The sequence below is a fragment of the Culex quinquefasciatus genome, chromosome 1 (assembly GCF_015732765.1).
Source record: "Culex quinquefasciatus strain JHB chromosome 1, VPISU_Cqui_1.0_pri_paternal, whole genome shotgun sequence".
NCBI lineage: Eukaryota > Metazoa > Arthropoda > Insecta > Diptera > Culicidae > Culex > Culex quinquefasciatus.
The window spans coordinates 72,775,357-72,792,454 of NC_051861.1; the positions used below are offsets into that span (position 1 = coordinate 72,775,357).

Genomic DNA, 17,098 nt, shown 5'->3' on the forward strand with positions numbered 1-17,098 from the left:
GCAAATTTATTATTGATGAAACATAACGTAAAATTCTTTCCCAGACTTCAATTATATTACCGCAATTTAGATAAAACAATAGGAGTTTTCAGAGTGTTAGAAATCGGTTTCTTTTAATAATAATAATAGGAATAAACCATGTATATTGTAGCGGGAAAATAATCTTATATTTCCATTAGCAATACATACATACAACTAGTCTAAATGAAAATTAGATAGAAACAATGTAAAATGATATACAATTAACTGATAAAAATTTAGATATTTGCTTATACACTCACTTTCCCTTTCTTTAATAAATCTAGGATTAAACCTCGTTAAACGCAATCTTATCGATAGTATTGTATAGTCTTTCCATCCAACACGTGACTCACTCTGCGGAATACTTTTAATGCTTGATCATTGGCGGCGACCGACTCTCTCTCTCTCTCTCTCTCTCTCTCTCGCTCTGTTTTCCAAAACTAACAACCCAATTAACGAACCCAACGCAAGCGTTAAAAACTCGTCCATTCACGTGTGTTTGTTTGTGTGATTTAAATGCATTCCTATATGTTCATGGTTTAGTTGTGTGGGAGAGAACAAGTTTTGATTAAAATTTTCCTCGTAACGCGACCAAAATACATGTTCCAACCGAGTTTGGTTTGGCAAATTTTGCGATGTAATTGGGATTCCTCGAACGGCGATTTGGTTTAGTTGCTTGTTCTTGCACTAAGCTTCTTCAGCACATTTAGGCCTTGCTCCTGGTATTCGGCTTTGGACATCCAGAATGCGTCGCGGTCCTTTGTTACCTCCGCCAGGACGGCACCACCTGGAAATAAAAAAATTGTGGTTAATCATGTTGTGACATTGCTTCGAAGAGCTCCCGCTTACCGATAAACACCATATCTTTCCGTCTCGGCGGATCCTCGATGCGAATCTTAAACTTGGATAGTTTTTCGCAATCGTTCTTCAGCACCCGTTCAAGGTAGAGCTGCTTAATTTCGCGTTCCAAGCGACTTGGCAGACCCGGGTACATGGTGGAACCTCCCGACAGCACAATGTGCTTGTACAGCTCCGAACGCATGTCGATGTCGGCCGCCTGGATGGTGGAGAACACCAGCTCGGCAATGCCCTGGCCCTCCACATTGATCAAATGGGGCTGAAAGAGGGCTTCCGGGGCTTCGAACCGCTCGCCACCGACCTTAATGACCCGCCCGTCCGGTAACTGAAAATGGGAACGGGGATTAATTCAGCATGCATTCAGCAGTCGGAATTCCCGGGCTACTCACCGTGTACGACTCAACCAGTACGGTCGTCTCCAGCGCCAGCCGCTGTTCCATCTCAATATCGTAGCCAATGTAGCACAACTTTTCCTTCATCATGCGCACGGTCTCAAAGTCCGCCGAATGATTGAACGCATAACCACGAAGCAGCAACAGCTTGATCAGATACCTCGTAATGTCCCGCCCTGCAATGTCCAACCGCCGGGTCAAATGGGGCAGCGCAAACTCCTCGTACACCGGACAAATGTGCGTTACGCCGTCACCAGAATCGATCACCACTCCACTGATCAAGCCTTGTGCGTACAGCGTCAACACTGCCTGGATCGCAATGTAAGTCGAGTCAAAGCCATACTTTTCAAACATCACCTCGATCATCTTTTCCCGATTTTTGGTCGGATTCATCGGCGGTTCGGTCAGAAGGATCTTCGTGTTGGTCGGATCTATGTTCATCTTTTTCGGCCCGAACGTGTAGTCCCACACGTGGCACATGTCCTCCCAGTTGCGCACCACGCCGTTCTCCATCGGGTAGGACACCTCGAGCAGCGAGCGCAGCTGGGACGCCTCGTCGCCGACCATCAAATCCTAGAGAATGCAAAAAGCGAACGTTTACTAGTCGAAACATTAGATTGCTTTTTAAAAAGGAAAGTTTGGGAAAAAGTAATTGAAAAAATAAACAAGATTGTACAAGCAGATTAAGTGGAAAACAAACCGTACGCAAATATCTTTTTACATGTTATACAAAAAGGATTGCAATTTTGTTTCATAGAGCGGATCGATATTATCTAGGATGAAATCTCAGTAACAGCTGATGACATCAATTTTGTGGTGAATAGTTGGAATAGTTTTACTAATAGGTTGGGATACACGACGTGTAGTTCTACACCAAACAGCAATTCTATTAGTGAAATTGTTGGAAAAATTATAAGAACACTTGCGTGCACAGGGGTTGCTCCAACTGAGGCAACTGGCCCACCGTCCTCAGAAATTTGTTCTAAATTTTGTCAGGAGGTGTCTATAAATGACGTAATTTTCAAAACGTCCCTATTACCCCAGCTTCCTCAAAGAGCTGGGCACGATAGTGGATAAGACAGCGAACGGTAGGGCGTCTGAATGGTTCAATATTCCTTCGTCTTTTGAGAACTCAACAAAATTAATTCAATGCTTTTGTGAATAAAGCGCAGGTGCTTATGTTACAGACTTGACCAATATGACTAGGAACATTGTTAATATAATAAAAATACTAAAAAGTCCGTTTAAGAAAATCTAGAGTTTAAAAAAACAAAAGGTCCTATTTGGGTCCTATAAGCTCTTGTGTTTTATATGTTTATAGGACCTTTTTAAAAAGAAACTCCAGAAATGTTTCAAATGTGAACTGTAAGTCGAACTATCTTTTTTATCCAGTATCAGAAACCATGAAGTTTGATACCTATATTCTGCCCCTGATCGCATAAATGTCCTATATGTATTTTGATCGTTTTTGAATTATTGATGCAGTTTGGTTCAAAATCGTGTGCTCTTTCAGAAGAGCTTGCAACATCCAGTACTTTATTCTAAAAATCAGGAGGAAATCCAGGTTTTTCGCGAAAACTTTACACGTAGCCTTATGTGTGGGGCAAACTTCAAATGCGTTTTTCATGGGCAGTATTGCTCATGGTAAGGTAGCGTTCTTTTATTACGTAACGCAGATAAACTTAACATAACATTCTACGAAAAACTTTACTTCTCTTGTTTCATGTTTTTCTTGTTTAATTTTCAGTATTTATATTTGCATTTATCTTGTTTAGTTTATGTTTGTTTCTGATAGTATGTGGCTAATACTAGCACCTCCTATCATATCATTTTGTCCATTTAGTTCTTTTCATGTTTTTTTCAGCCACATTTTCATTTTATGCGTGTTTTCACTTTTTTTTTACTCTACAATGAAGCCATTATCACTTAAATTGTTTGAAAATGCTTAGATGCATAGTCTGGGACAATACTAACCCCTTAGTCCCAAGTTATCTCGGTATTCGGGATCCACCGAACACCAACGAAATCCAGGAGGGCTTGAAGGAACTCCTTTAACTCCTTTTTTTTCCTGAAGTGCGGTTTACATTCTAAGATATTCATACACTCAAACCCCGATGGTTTGACACCAACTGTTGTCAAACGAACGGGGTCACTTTGTAGCTTGACCCACCTTTTACACAGAGTTCACACACGCAGAAAAATATTTTGTAGAATCAGCCTGTACGAGGTTTGATTCAACAAATTTTTTGTTGAATATAATCAACGCCGATTTTGCGTTGAAACAAACCTTGATTTTCTCAATTTCACAAAAATCTTTTGTTGTTTTGAAAAAGTTGATTTGACGTTTAGCGTTGATTCAACAAAAATCTTGATTTTCAAATCAGCAAAACGTTTTGTTGATTCAAATATGCCTTATTTTTCTGCGTGCACATACTACCAAACGTTTGTTTTGATAGTGTGCGTAAGCTCCGTGTAAAAAGTGACAGTTCGTCACTTTTTAGTTTGACTTTGACTAACCAACGGGGTAACTGCAAACTAAAAAAGTGTCAAACGAAAAAGTGACCAACCACCGGGGGTTGAGTGTATTTAATTTTAATTATGAAAATAAGCGACAAATAATTGAATGCTGGGACCAGGAGTGCCAGGTTGCCAGTCAAATCTGGCAATGCCAGATTTTTTGAGTGGCAATGGGGAAAAAATATTTATTTTATTTATTCCACACTTTGTTAAATTGACGCATTTTGTTTATTTTGTAAAGCTATATTGTATAAAAAGTGAAACCGTTTTTGTCACGTTTTTGTACACAAAATTGCTTATTATTTTGAGAAAAGTGGCTTGCCAGGTTTTTTCCAGATTTTTTTCCTCTTCAGACCTGCTAACCCTGCCTGGGACTTCGAAGGTATTCGGATATCCAAAATCCGGAGCTCCGGATAGGTTGCTCAAAGTTTTTGCATGGCGGGCCAAATTTGAAGCTCACATAAGCTTGCGGGCCATACGAGAAAAAACATGTTTTTTTTTATTTCATTCTATAAAACTAACAAAAAACAAAATATTAGAAAACAAAAGAAAATAAACAGATTTGTACAAAAGAGCCTCCAATCAATTGGTTAAATTTTACTAAAATCAGAAAATAAAAAAAAACACCAGCATAAATATTATTCATCTGCTTTTCATTGCAACTGTGGTGCTTCAACAATCATGATTTCACAAATATAATGAATGTTTTAAAGTTGTATTTACATTGATGTTTTTGATTTATTTTTTAACTATGTTTAAAAATGGTGACACAAACTTTGTAAAAGTGTGCAATTTATTTTTAAAATTATGAGCAATCTTAATTATAAATAGTTGCTTAAGGATTCAAAAATAAATATTCCTCCAATTTTAATAAAATATCAATTAATATTTGATGAAAATTTTGAAATAATTTACTGTTTTTAATCTCTTTTAAATGTGTTACAATAGATATTTCCGATAAAAAGATGGATTTTTATTACAATATTTGTTTCATATAATTGGGATCAAAGTATGGGTTTTCCATACAATTATACAATTAATTTTATTCGCAATTCGCAATTCGCAATTTTCAGTGTAAGAACGGGCCTTGACCGATCTTATGCACTAGGTTCCCGACGAACACGCACTGCCCTTACACCTACATCTCACCCTTGCTCTGAGTCAGTACGAGCAGCACGCTAGAACACGCTTTGAGTGTTCGTGCCAGGCATGCACACCTTCTTTTCCGGTTACGCATTTTAACTCGGCCGGGGGTGGTACATTACGTAGGGTTTGATGTAAGTGTAAGCGCCTAATTATTTAAAGTGTGCCTATCAACTTTCATTAAAGCAAAAACTGTTTTATTTTTAGTTTGAATTCAAAAACTTATTGTTATTTACTGTGTATTGTTTTCTCCTGAAATCTTCCCTAATGTTGAATCGTGCTAATCTGTTGCTATTTCTTCTGTCGCGGTGTTTTGTTACAATGTTTTGGACCTAAGCATGTTATTCAAAAGTTTACCAAAAGTACAATAGTAATATTTGTGTTAATCCTTTAACCATTCCATAAATTGAGTAAGGGCTCAAACCTCATTTGTTTGAAGAAAAGGGTAAAGATTGAAAACAATGGAAAGTGAAAGAAATATACTATTTGAAGAATCAATAGTAAAAGAAAGATAGTAATTTATGAAGTAGATAAAGAAATTTACAATAGTTAATAAATAGAGGCAACAAACAAGCTTAGATTGTATTAAGTGCAATTTATAGGGCAGATGAAAAATTATTCAAATAGATAAATAAAGATAAACAAAATTGACATCGCTGCCGAATTAAGGGAAAACAGACAGTTTGTTGCAGCAGCATAAATTGGTAAAAAAGAGTGGAAAAGCGTTGAGAAAAAAGAGAATCAAATGATTAAAATCGAAATCAAATAGAGGATAGTAAACAGAAGCCACGTTAGGAAATCAGTGAAACAAAATAAACAGAAGATAGATAGGTTGCTGAAAATGAAGAGAAGAGAAACCCCGTTGTGCGATGTTTCAGGTACATCCACAGCAGTTGACTCAACATACTGCGAATCAAAACAATACCGTCTACAATCACAAATACTTCCCTTCCCCACATTGTCGCGCCCCTTTCTTTTAGCCGTCTCGACTCTGACCCGCGGTGGTCAAAGGTTTACGATCCGTTTCCACAGGCCACCAGCTAGGTCATCATGAAAACCAAGCCAACGTGGAGGTAAGAAAATAGGACACTTGCAAGGAACCAGAGCTATACTGTCTTGATCAAAAATGATCTAACAGGACTACGGACGTAGTCAGTGACGCTCCTTCCAGGATGTTCCTCGCCTAAGCGTCAACTGAAATGGGAACATCAGCATCATTCGCCCTTGGCCTCCTCTATACAATTAATTTTATATTAACAAAATCTAAAAAGGTTCACAAAATAGGCATAAACTCAACTTTAATTTCTAGGAATTATAAAATCACTTGAAGATGCGTCTAAGGGCCATTTTACATAATCATTCAAAATGGGTCCGCGGGCCACAAAAAATGACCTCGCGGGCCACGTTTTGTCACCCCTGGGATAGACGGATAATTATCCGATATCCGGAGGTATTCCAATATTTTTTCTCAAGACCCACCCCTCATCCGTGAAACTTTACTCAATGGGTTAACTTTGGATTACGAATCCGAGGCCCATTTCACCGAGCAACACTCCAGGGAGAAGAATATGTTTTCTTGTTCTGTCCCTCACAATTCATCAAGCGTCCATGGCATGGTGGTAGCGTGTCGGGCTGTTCAGTTACGTGAAACGGGAGCGTTTCAAAACTATTTGTTTAACTTTTTTGATGAAAAATACTTTTTATTCGAAATTTTGAGTACATCAAATCGGGCGTTGAATTTACACAAAATTCCAATTGACACCAAATTTTGTATCATCCTCACAGTTTTGAGCTACAAATCATTAAAAAAGTCAAAGTAGTTATGTCACAGACATAACCGGAATGGCGTAGACTACGTAAAGTTTTGATGTGGACAAAGAGTTTTCCATATCTTAATTTTGAAGAATTAGCAGATACTTGAAATACTTTAACGGAATAAGATCGTTAATGGGAGATGGACCCCCCAACAAGACAGCACGTACACAATCTGAGGCCAGTAAACTCAATCGGACCGTGCACGTACTGGTTGTTGAAACGGAATTCGTATACGATTCGAATTGAATTCCGATTAAGTTGACTTTTACTAGAAAGAGATGGCAAATCTAGTGCGAACAAAACCGCAGCTGCCATAGAGTTATTTGCGTGCGCATGTATTGCGTGCACGTTAGTGTGGTTCCAGGGGTCCGAGTGGACAGTTCACGCTCGTTACACATGGAAGTGCGGGACCAGGTGATTAAGTTAGTGTGCGTGCATCCGGTTTGGTCAGTGTAGTCAGTGTAAGTCCTGTGCGGCATCCTCCGCGCCATAGCCATTAAGGATGACAACCCTCAGTCTGCTGGCTCCATCGCTAATGAGGCCCCCCTTCTCGGCATGCCCGGTTTATAAAAAGATGTAACGTCTGTCGGCTTTCCCTTAGAACAGTGATTCTCAACGGGGGTACCGGGCCTACTTGATTTACATGGTAGGGGGTACCAGCCTAGAACAAGGTTGAGAATCGCTGCCTTAGAATATTCGGCTCTAATGAATGCATCCCTCATGTGGAAGAAACGCTGCACCGGTGACGAAGATTGCAAGTGCAACTACAAGCCACCAATCAACCAATAGACCTCCCCCAGCTTTCCCCCTCCTAGTAAGGGGGAAACGGCAGAGTAGAGCTGGCCCCACGTACATCGCCGGAGCGCGAACGTCGGTCAGCACCTCAATAAACCACCACGGAACACATCAACTCCCACACTAAATAGAAGCCCTGAATAAGTTGCTGAAAAAAAATCCTTGAATCCGTCTTGTCCTAGAGATCGGGTCCAAGTCAGGAACTTCGCTGGCCAAAAGCTTATCTTCAAATTTAACCTGAAAAGACGAAGAAAACGGATTAATTTGTTCCACTGAAGTTGAAACCGCCGTTCCATTTTTTTTCTTCTGACATCAACAACAAACAAGTTGTCAAACGATTTGCCATCGATCAAAGTGAGCCATCAGGTGAAAATTTGGCGAAAGAGGCCCTTTGCAAAACACAACTTCGACACCTTCACTTAATCCACTTATAACTAAGTCAGTTCTGCTCAGATTAAGTTGAAGTGTTCTACAAAATTGTTCCCTATATTATTTTTGATATATATCTGAAGTTTCAGAATTTTTGGTTCGGTAGAAGATTTTTTTGCATTTAGAAAATTAAAAACTTGAAGATTTCCCATGCAAATACCATGCAAACTTAAATGCTAAAGAGCTGTGACGAAACCTGAACCAAATTTGCTGAAAATTTCAGGGGAGCTTCAGGAGACATAGAACAATGATTTTATCAACAATGCAACGGTCTAGCTGACATTTTTGCATTTCCAAGGGGCCCTGAACCACACTAGTCCACGTACACGAAAAATATTGAGGTTAATTTTGTACCGTCCAGCAAAACAAATGGCGTGCTAGTGTGCGTGAGATCGGGCTTAGATAACTCTATGTAAACATTCTTTGAATGATTCGGTAAATCTTTGACTAGAAAGCCTTATTCAAACAACAACATAGAATGGAACATAAATCGTGTCAATTCGGTTAGAAGGAAGGAGCGTTTGGCGAATTACGCAGTATTCCAGGGCCTTCGGCCCGGGTTTTTTGGAATGGCACCCCAGTACCTTCGAGTAAGACGTAGTCTACGTCAAAACGTGTCTAAATAAATATCCAGAAAATAAAAGGGATCGTATCGCCCCACCGTCACGAGATATCGGAAGGCGGTCCTCTGATTCTTGATTAAATACCAAAACAAAGTTTCACGGAAGTCGAATCGAAGGATCGGGCAACTTTCCCCGATTTAGTAAGAATTTGCAGAGAATGTCCCATTAGTCAATAGGTCAATTTCTGGCCTACAGAAATTGAAAAAATGACTGCGTGGACTCAACTAGACTGAACTTTTGGGAATCAAGAATACGTGCACTTTGAACTTTCCTTCAAAGTTTGTATAGAGAATTATGGCGGTCGGTCGCTCTCGCATACAATCAAAAATAGCATGCAATATGTGGGAGTAGTGAACAGCACTAATATTGGAGAAAACCCATTCAGCTCTATCTAAATATTTTTGAAAAATTGAAAGTGCTCGTGTTTTTTGGGACCAATATGCCAACATCTCAAAAACGAATGGCCCGATTTTCAATGTCAAAAGTAAATCAGGCGTTTAAATTTCGAACTTCTTTAGATAAATGTTAAAGAAAAATTAAAACCAAGAATGACATTTCCAATTAGTTTAAAATTCAGAATGATAGCAAATTTAAATACCATCATCAGTAAATATGCAGAGATTCCATTTGAAAAGAGCATAAACAAATAAAAGTTGACCAAGCAGGCGTCTTTAAATTAAGAAAATTTGAGTGCCCAAAAATGCATAGGTTGGCTTAAATTTTAAAGTTTTTGGAGTTTTAGTGAAAAAAGATGATGTTTTCCATTTTACCAAATCTTCAAAAAGTCATATCACGGAATGCTGTTGTAGAACACCTCCCATTTTTGGGTATGTTACGTAAAATTTCCCGAAGAATCCTATATAAATATTTTCAGACTTTCTAGTACTGACACGGTCAAAACGCCATTTAAAATTTTCATACGACTATGTTCAAATGTTTGGCTATTTCATTCGGTCCTCAAATCAGTTTTCCCTAAAAGGCCAACTAATCACTTTCATTTGCGTCTAAGACAACTAAAATCTGTTTAAATGGAATTGCTTCATGTTGATATAAGACACTTTTTTACAAATAATTATCAGAATAATTGAACAGTTGACTAATGTAGCATTCAACGTGATTTATGGAGCTATTAGAAGTAAGATAATCCATTTGATTCAAATATAATAAATTTTGATTGTTCAGGGTGGTACTCCTCCTCTCAACTATTCTGCCCCTATTAATAATGCTCCAAACACCATCACTTGTACCAAAAATTTGAGGAAAAATGCTTCCTTCTTGTTGCAATACATGAAAAAATATCCGGATCAGGGATGGAATAATCGCAAAAAAATCATTTTCGCTTGCGAACTTTTTTCACCCGCGAAAGAGAGAGGAGGCAAATCACGCAAAAGAAAATCGCTCCCGAACTTCTCCAAAAAATCAATCTGTTGATGATTTTTTGTGATTTTGCTTGTTAGCATCACTTAAAACTATTTATTCCGCTTTGTTTACACTCATTGCCCAACTACAAAAAGTGACAGTTCATTTTTCGACCTGTGACGTTACACATGCAAGTGTAGTAGTGAAAAAGATGTTCCTCCGAATAATCAAGATGATGATTTTTTTAGATTCCTTTTAACGATCTTTCTCGCGCGAGAGAGGAGAGCCATGCTCCTTTTGGATTTTTTCTCTTGATGAACGTCCAAAGATTTTCTTTTGATGAGGATTATTCCATCGCTGATCCGGATATCCGTAAATTTCGGATAATAACTGTTTTTTCGGAGCTCCGGATAGTATCCGGATAGGCAGTTTACGTCTGACAGCCGGAGACAGCGGTTGTTTTTTCTGCTGTTTTGGTGGCGCGGCACAGTCCTACGGATGGAGGTGGAAGAATCCTCCGACGGGGACGAGTTTCGTTCCGTAAATGGAACGGGGAAGCGGAGGAAGACCAGCAACGGAGCCGTTGTCGGGGATGGCCCAGAGGAGAATCTTCTCAACAACAACAAGTTCAGCCCGCTGGCGGGGAACAACAACAATAACAATGGTATCCCAGTCGGTAAAGGAAGCGTCCCACCGGTTCCAGTGGTTCCAGTAGTCAAGAAACCACCACCTCTGGTGGTAAAGAATACGAGCTACGCCAAGCTGAGGACCGTAATGTCCCCATGCACAACCAAGCCAAGTTACAAGCTAACTCCGTTTGGGATCAAATTGCTGTGTTCCTCCGAGGAGCGTTTTGAGACCGCGCGGGCCCACTTGATTGCGAACAATGTGGAGTTCTACACCCACGAGAAACGAAGGGAGCGGCAACTCCGCGTCGTCGTCCGAGGACTTCCGTCGGCTTCACCTGAATTCGTCAAGAAGAACCTCAAGGAATCGCAAAACCTGGATGCTGTGGAGGTGCACGCCATCAAGAGAAAGGGAGAGTTACGTACATTGTTACGTTCCCCAAGGGGTACACCAGCCTCAAGCAGCTGAGTGAAATCAAGCGCTTGAGAAGATTTCACATCCGGGCCTACCGGAACAAGCGACCGAACGTGACCCAGTGCAGGAACTGCTTGCAGCTGGGTCATGGGACCAGGAACTGCCACCTCAAGGCGAGGTGCAACAACTGTGGGGGTCCCCACAAGCCGGACGAGTGCGAAGTCCAGGAAGCCCAGCCAAAGCGGTGTGCCAACAGTTCTGGAGCCCACGAAGCTACGGACCGCAGCTGCCCCAAGCGTGCGGATTTCATTCAGCGGCGACAGCAGGCGTCGAAACCAAACCGCCGGCAAGGAAGGCGGAGAAGCAGAGTCCAGCAGTTCCGGCGTTCACGCCGGCGGAGTTCCCTCCGCTGCCGGGCGCAGTTCCGGACGGAAAATTGAAGGATCGCCCTCGATCCGCAGGAAGCAGCCAAGGTGGCCCCCGTGACGGTGGAGCCACGGAGAAGGAAACCGGGGAGGTACTCTACAGTTCGGCTGAGCTGTGGGGAATTTTCTCCGAGTACATCGGCAGGTTCAAGACCTGCAAGACCCGCTTGGACCAAGTAACCAACGTCAGTTACATGATCTCCAAGTATGGAATTTAAGGAGTTTTTTTTTTTTTTTATTATAATTTGTTTTACTGATCCTCGATCCCAACCTGGTCACAGCACCTAAAAGGATCTAATAAAAATAATTTAAGAAAAAAAATAGTATCCGGATAATTATCCGGATTTGGATATCCGGATATCCGGAGTCCGAAAATATCTGATCCGAAGTCCCAGCTCTACATTTTTCAAGTTCTCGGATCTGGCTGGAATAAGGACTTCCTTGAAGAATGTACCCATAGAGACTCCCATTCTAAATTTGTTTCAGAAAAAACGTATTTCATCGAAAAAAAAAACACTAAAAAAGTTTTAAAAACTCTGCCCTTTTCCGTTATTCGACTGTAAAAAAAATTGGAACATGCCATTTTAAGGGAAATTTAATGTACTTTTCAAATCTACATTGACCCAGAAGGGTAATTTTTTCATCTGAAACAAAAAAAAAACATTTTTTTCTAACTTTGCAGGGTTATTTTTTAGAGTGTATCTACAAAGTTATCCAGGTTTTTAACAATATGGACGAATACCGAAGGTAACGCTTGTAACGGTACGGGGGTACTGTCAAACCAATTTTGTAACGCAAGCGCACGTCACGTCATTCCTGAATGAACTCCTGTCATCACCAAGATGGCGTCTCACATTTTTGCTTCCGCACCGCACCGTCCGCACACAACATTTTTTTCTGCTGCTGCCCGGAATATTGTCGAGAGAACCCGTTTCTCTACAAAAGCAGCTACCCAGGAGCAACCCGAGACAGATCCGTCTTTACCCGCTGGCCGGAACGTGAGACGATAGTGCCAGAAATAAACCGGAGACAGCAAGGCAGAAAGAAAGAAACGTTTATTTTCAGATGCTCTTTGGTGTTACGGACACTGAGCCTGTTCTGTGCCGGAAGAAAAACAACATCTCGTAAAAGTACGGTTAAGTGCACACAACAGTTCGATTTGTTTTGTCATCATAACCTTAAAACTCGAGATGGTGTTTTCCTTCCGGAATGGGGACCGCTTTTGGAAGATGGACCAGGAAATGCTCGAAAACAACAGGTTCTGTGTCGAGTATTCCCACGCGCCTTTCCCAATGTTACGGCCAGTGCATGGCCAGCGAATGTTGCCTCTGATGTTTTTCTTAGCCACGGACACGGTTCCTGCTGGCGGTTAGCAGGAATCTGGGATTCTTTCACGATCTTTCTTTCTGCCTTGCTGTCTCCGGTTTATTTCTGGCACTATCGTCTCACGTTCCGGCCAGCGGGTAAAGACGGATCTGTCTCGGGTTGCTCCTGGGTAGCTGCTTTTGTAGAGAAACGGGTTCTCTCGACAATATTCCGGGCAGCAGCAGAAAAAAATGTTGTGTGCGGACGGTGCGGTGCGGAAGCAAAAATGTGAGACTCCATCTTGGTGAAAATTTATGACAGGAGTTCGTTCAGGAATGACGTGACGTGCGCGTGCGTTACAAAATTGGTTTGACAGTACCCCCGTACCGTTACAAGCGTTACCTTCGGTATTCGTCCATATTGTTAAAAACCTGGATAGAACAGACAATTACAAAAATATATTTAAATATATTTTTAACCCTCGTCAGTTACATGATCTCCAAGTATGGAATTTAAGGAGTTTTTTTTTTTTTTTTTTGTTATTATAATTTGTTTTACTGATCCTCGGTCCCAACCTGGTCACAGCACCTAAAAGGACCTAATAAAAATAATTTAAGAAAAAAAATAGTATCCGGATAATTATCCGGATTTGGATATCCGGATATCCGGAGTCCGAAAATATTTGATCCGAAGTCCCAGCTCTACATTTTTCAAGTACTCGGATCTGGCTGGAATAAGGACTTCCTTGAAGAATGTACCCATAGAGACTCTCATCTTAAATTTGTTTCCGAAAAAACGTATTTCATCGAAAAAAAAAACACTTAAAAAGTTTTAAAAACTCTGCCCTTTTCCGTTATTCGACTGTAAAAAAAATTGGAACATGTCATTTAAAGGGAAATTTAATGTACTTTTCAAATCTACATTGACCCAGAAGGGTAATTTTTTCATCTGAAACAAAAAAAAATCATTTTAAAGTTTCGTGTTTTTTCTAACTTTGCAGGGTTATTTTTTAGAGTGTATCTACAAAGTTATAGAACAGACAATTACAAAAATATAAACATCAGGGATTCGCTTGTAATCATCACGAGTTATCGCGATTTTACCAAAAAATAGTTTTAAAAAAGTTACTTTTTGCGTTTCTCTGATCAACGACGACAAACTTTTTCAAAACTTTTTTTTTTTTTCTTAAAATCGCGATAACTCGTGATGATTACAAGCGAATCCCTGATGTTTATATATTATTTTTTTAATTGCCTGCTGTAAAACTTTGTAGAAAATTTTTACAATCTAAAAATAACCCTGCAAAGTTAGAAAAAACACGACATTTTATTTTTTTTGTTCTAAATGAAAAAATACCTGATTCGAAAAGTACATTAAATTTCTCCTAAAATGACATGTTCCAAAAAATATTTACAGTCAGGTAACGGAAAATGGTACAGTTTTTAAAACATTTCAAGTGTTTTTTTTTTCGATGAAAAATACGTTTTTTTTCGGAGTACGCCATCAAATCGGGCGTACAATTTTACATAAAACTCTTTTTGACACCAAATTGATATCTCATCACCATTTCAGGCTGCATTTTTTTGAAAAACACGTCTTTTTTGCATGTTCAAAAATGGAAGGGTCATAAGATATGATAAAACGGACCTCGGATTCGTGATCAGGGATAAAAGTTACCCCTTTGGACGAAGTTTCACGCAAATTTCGTGTGAGTTGGTAGAGAACTACCCACTAGTTTTCAAATAAGCCTATTGGTGGAAAATGATTTCAAGAGTCTTTAAGTAGGAAAATGTTCAACAGCTGAAGACAGTGTTTTCATAGCTACCAAAATTTAATGTACTTTTTTTTGTTAAAATGCTTAAAATGACAAATACACAATGAAATCAAGCTACACAAACCAAGGTACGATCGACGACAGAAGGGAATTGTGGTGCACAAAGCCAAACTGTTAAACGTACTATAAACAAGACGAATACAGCCTACACGAATGTGTTGTGGGATTATGATTTCCGAAAGCTCGTGATACTTACAGGCAGCGTGGTAGTCGCCCCAACGTCCTTGTTACACGTATGTTCAATTAGGTTATTTTAATTTTTAAGGAACACCGAAGAGACACAAACACACGTACACAGCAGGTACATCAATAGATCGGTGCGATTAGGAATGACCGAGGTTCCCGAGATGTGTGAATTATGAAATTTTCCAATCGTGGATGGACAATGGAAGCGAGCATGGTTGCAATTTCAATCGGATGTTTTTTTGTTTTATTTGGTTTATTATGAGTTTAGGCGTGAAGAATTAGAAAAAAAGCAAAAATACAAAAGGGTAAGGACGTTTAAGTACTGTGTTAGTATGAGTTGCAATATGAAGTTAAATTACTGAAATTGTTTGAGATTTTAAATGTTTGTGCTGAAACCCACTAATGCTTTTGAATGAGTTGGTGGTCATTTGGAAAAGTAAAACAAGTTAGTGTAAAAATCTATTGTAAAAAAAAACTCAGAACATTCGGTAGCAAAACCAACAAAGAGAAATCAAACAAACAGAAACATTCTAGAGGTGGCTCTAGCGCGAATAAAAACCTGCTCTGCGCATTAATCCATTTCAACTAAAACGACTTACATCAACATGTAAATCCTGCAAATAGTTAAATTGTTTCGATATCAGTTACGGACCACTCTAGCACAAAGTCAAGATGTATAAGGAACCAAATGCACATATTGTAAATGAATGAGCGATCCCATGAGGTGAGTGATCCGACGGGATGTTCTCAAAACGCCCAAGCTTACCTTAACTTCGATGTCGCCAATTTTATTGACCGCCCGAATGATGGGTCGGCCGACCATCGAGGAAATATATGCGCCGGGAAGTTACTTCCTTTTTGGGATTTAAGTTCAATTATTATGTTAATTATAATCAGATGAATTGGTTTATTGAATTTTGATGGATTGTTTGCTATACCTGCGTAACCGCACTTGACGAACTGCAAAGAAAGAATGGAAAGTTAGTCAACCGTTCCAACATTTTCGGTGGACTCTGTAAAACTACACCTCCCATGCAGAGCCACTTTCCGCAATGGGTAACATGAGAGAAAACAACTTTATTTAGATCAAAATTTACACTTTCTTCGGAGATTTGGCTCCATCCCATGCAAAAGTGGTTCCTGTTATCATTTTTATCATTGCAGTGGAAAATTACTTACCCCGGTTCCATTATCACAGACAATTACATTTCTGCCCTTGCTGTCCATGGTTTTGCTTTTTGCGCCTCACTCGTGTCGAATTGCACCTGCCTTTTGTGCTTAATCGATTCCCTCGCAGTTCACCTACCACTGGAAGATAGTTCTGTCCACTAACGGTAACAATTTTGCACTAAAATCGCAAATTTTAAGCCTAAAATGTTAATCTTCAAACTTATGTTTGATGGAATGACTAATACGTGACAGTTTCGGTCCGAAAACTGATTGACGATTTTTCCAAAGGAGCTATCGCGGAAAAAAATTGTCGTATCCTACCCCCTATGCATTTGAACTGAACAAAAATCTGCAGTTGTCTTTTGCAGATTTTCTATAAAATACGCAAGGGCTTGCTGAATCGATGGAATGCACGCGATCGGTATAGAAAACGTCAAAGTTGTTTTCTTCTTTTTTTGCTCTTGTTCAACTGGTTCAACTGCTTTGTTTTGTTTATCGCAGGCGCCCGGTGCGCGAACATGCTGTATTTTTCTATCGTTTTTTTTGTTTTTTGGGAATATTTTTACAAAAAATGAGGTGTTGTGTACCAAATTGCCGGATTCCGCTTCACACATCAGGTTTGAAAAAGGGCATTTCTTCACACAGGTAAATACAAAAAAAATACACGACCATCTAAATTGAACAGACTGCCAGGGTCTAAAACCCGACTAAATCTGTGGGCAAACGCCATCGTCGCCTACGGTGGCGGTGATATTTGGAAGGTCCTCAGGGAAGATCCGAATCAAGACCTGAGAATATGTTCCCGGCATTTCATGTCGACGGATTTTTACATAATCAACAGCACACGTCGCGTACACCGAGAGGCATGTCCTTCTATTTTCTCGTACGACCCCGGCGGTACGCTGCATTCGGAAATCCTCCGAGCTACGATCCGGGTGAAGGTTTCTCTGGCGGCTCGCGGCGCTCTGGAAGTAGTGCTGGCTTCCGGCAAAACCTCGTGGGTTGCGTTGCTGGTGAAGGTCACCCCGGCGGTTCGCTGCATTCCAGAAATCCTCCGAGCTACGATCCGGGTGAAGGATTCTCTGGCGGCCCGCGACGCTCTGGAAGTAGTGCTGGCTTCCGGCAAAACCTCGTGGGTTGCGTTGCTGGTGAAGGTCACCCCAGCGGTTCGCTGCATTCCGGAAA

General features: G+C 40.2%; 1 protein-coding gene across 1 annotated transcript; it reads right to left on the minus strand.

Moving 5' to 3' along the window:
• Nucleotides 1–143: 143 nt before the first annotated feature.
• Nucleotides 144–16,175, minus strand: LOC6031444 (actin-related protein 2). Its single transcript, XM_038251898.1, is given in 8 exon segments — nt 144–808; nt 871–1,204; nt 1,269–1,844; nt 15,343–15,357; nt 15,510–15,568; nt 15,571–15,597; nt 15,682–15,703; nt 15,923–16,175. Coding segments are annotated over 8 exon segments (1,200 nt in total). The 5' UTR covers nt 15,971–16,175; the 3' UTR covers nt 144–689.
• Nucleotides 16,176–17,098: the final 923 nt, after the last annotated feature.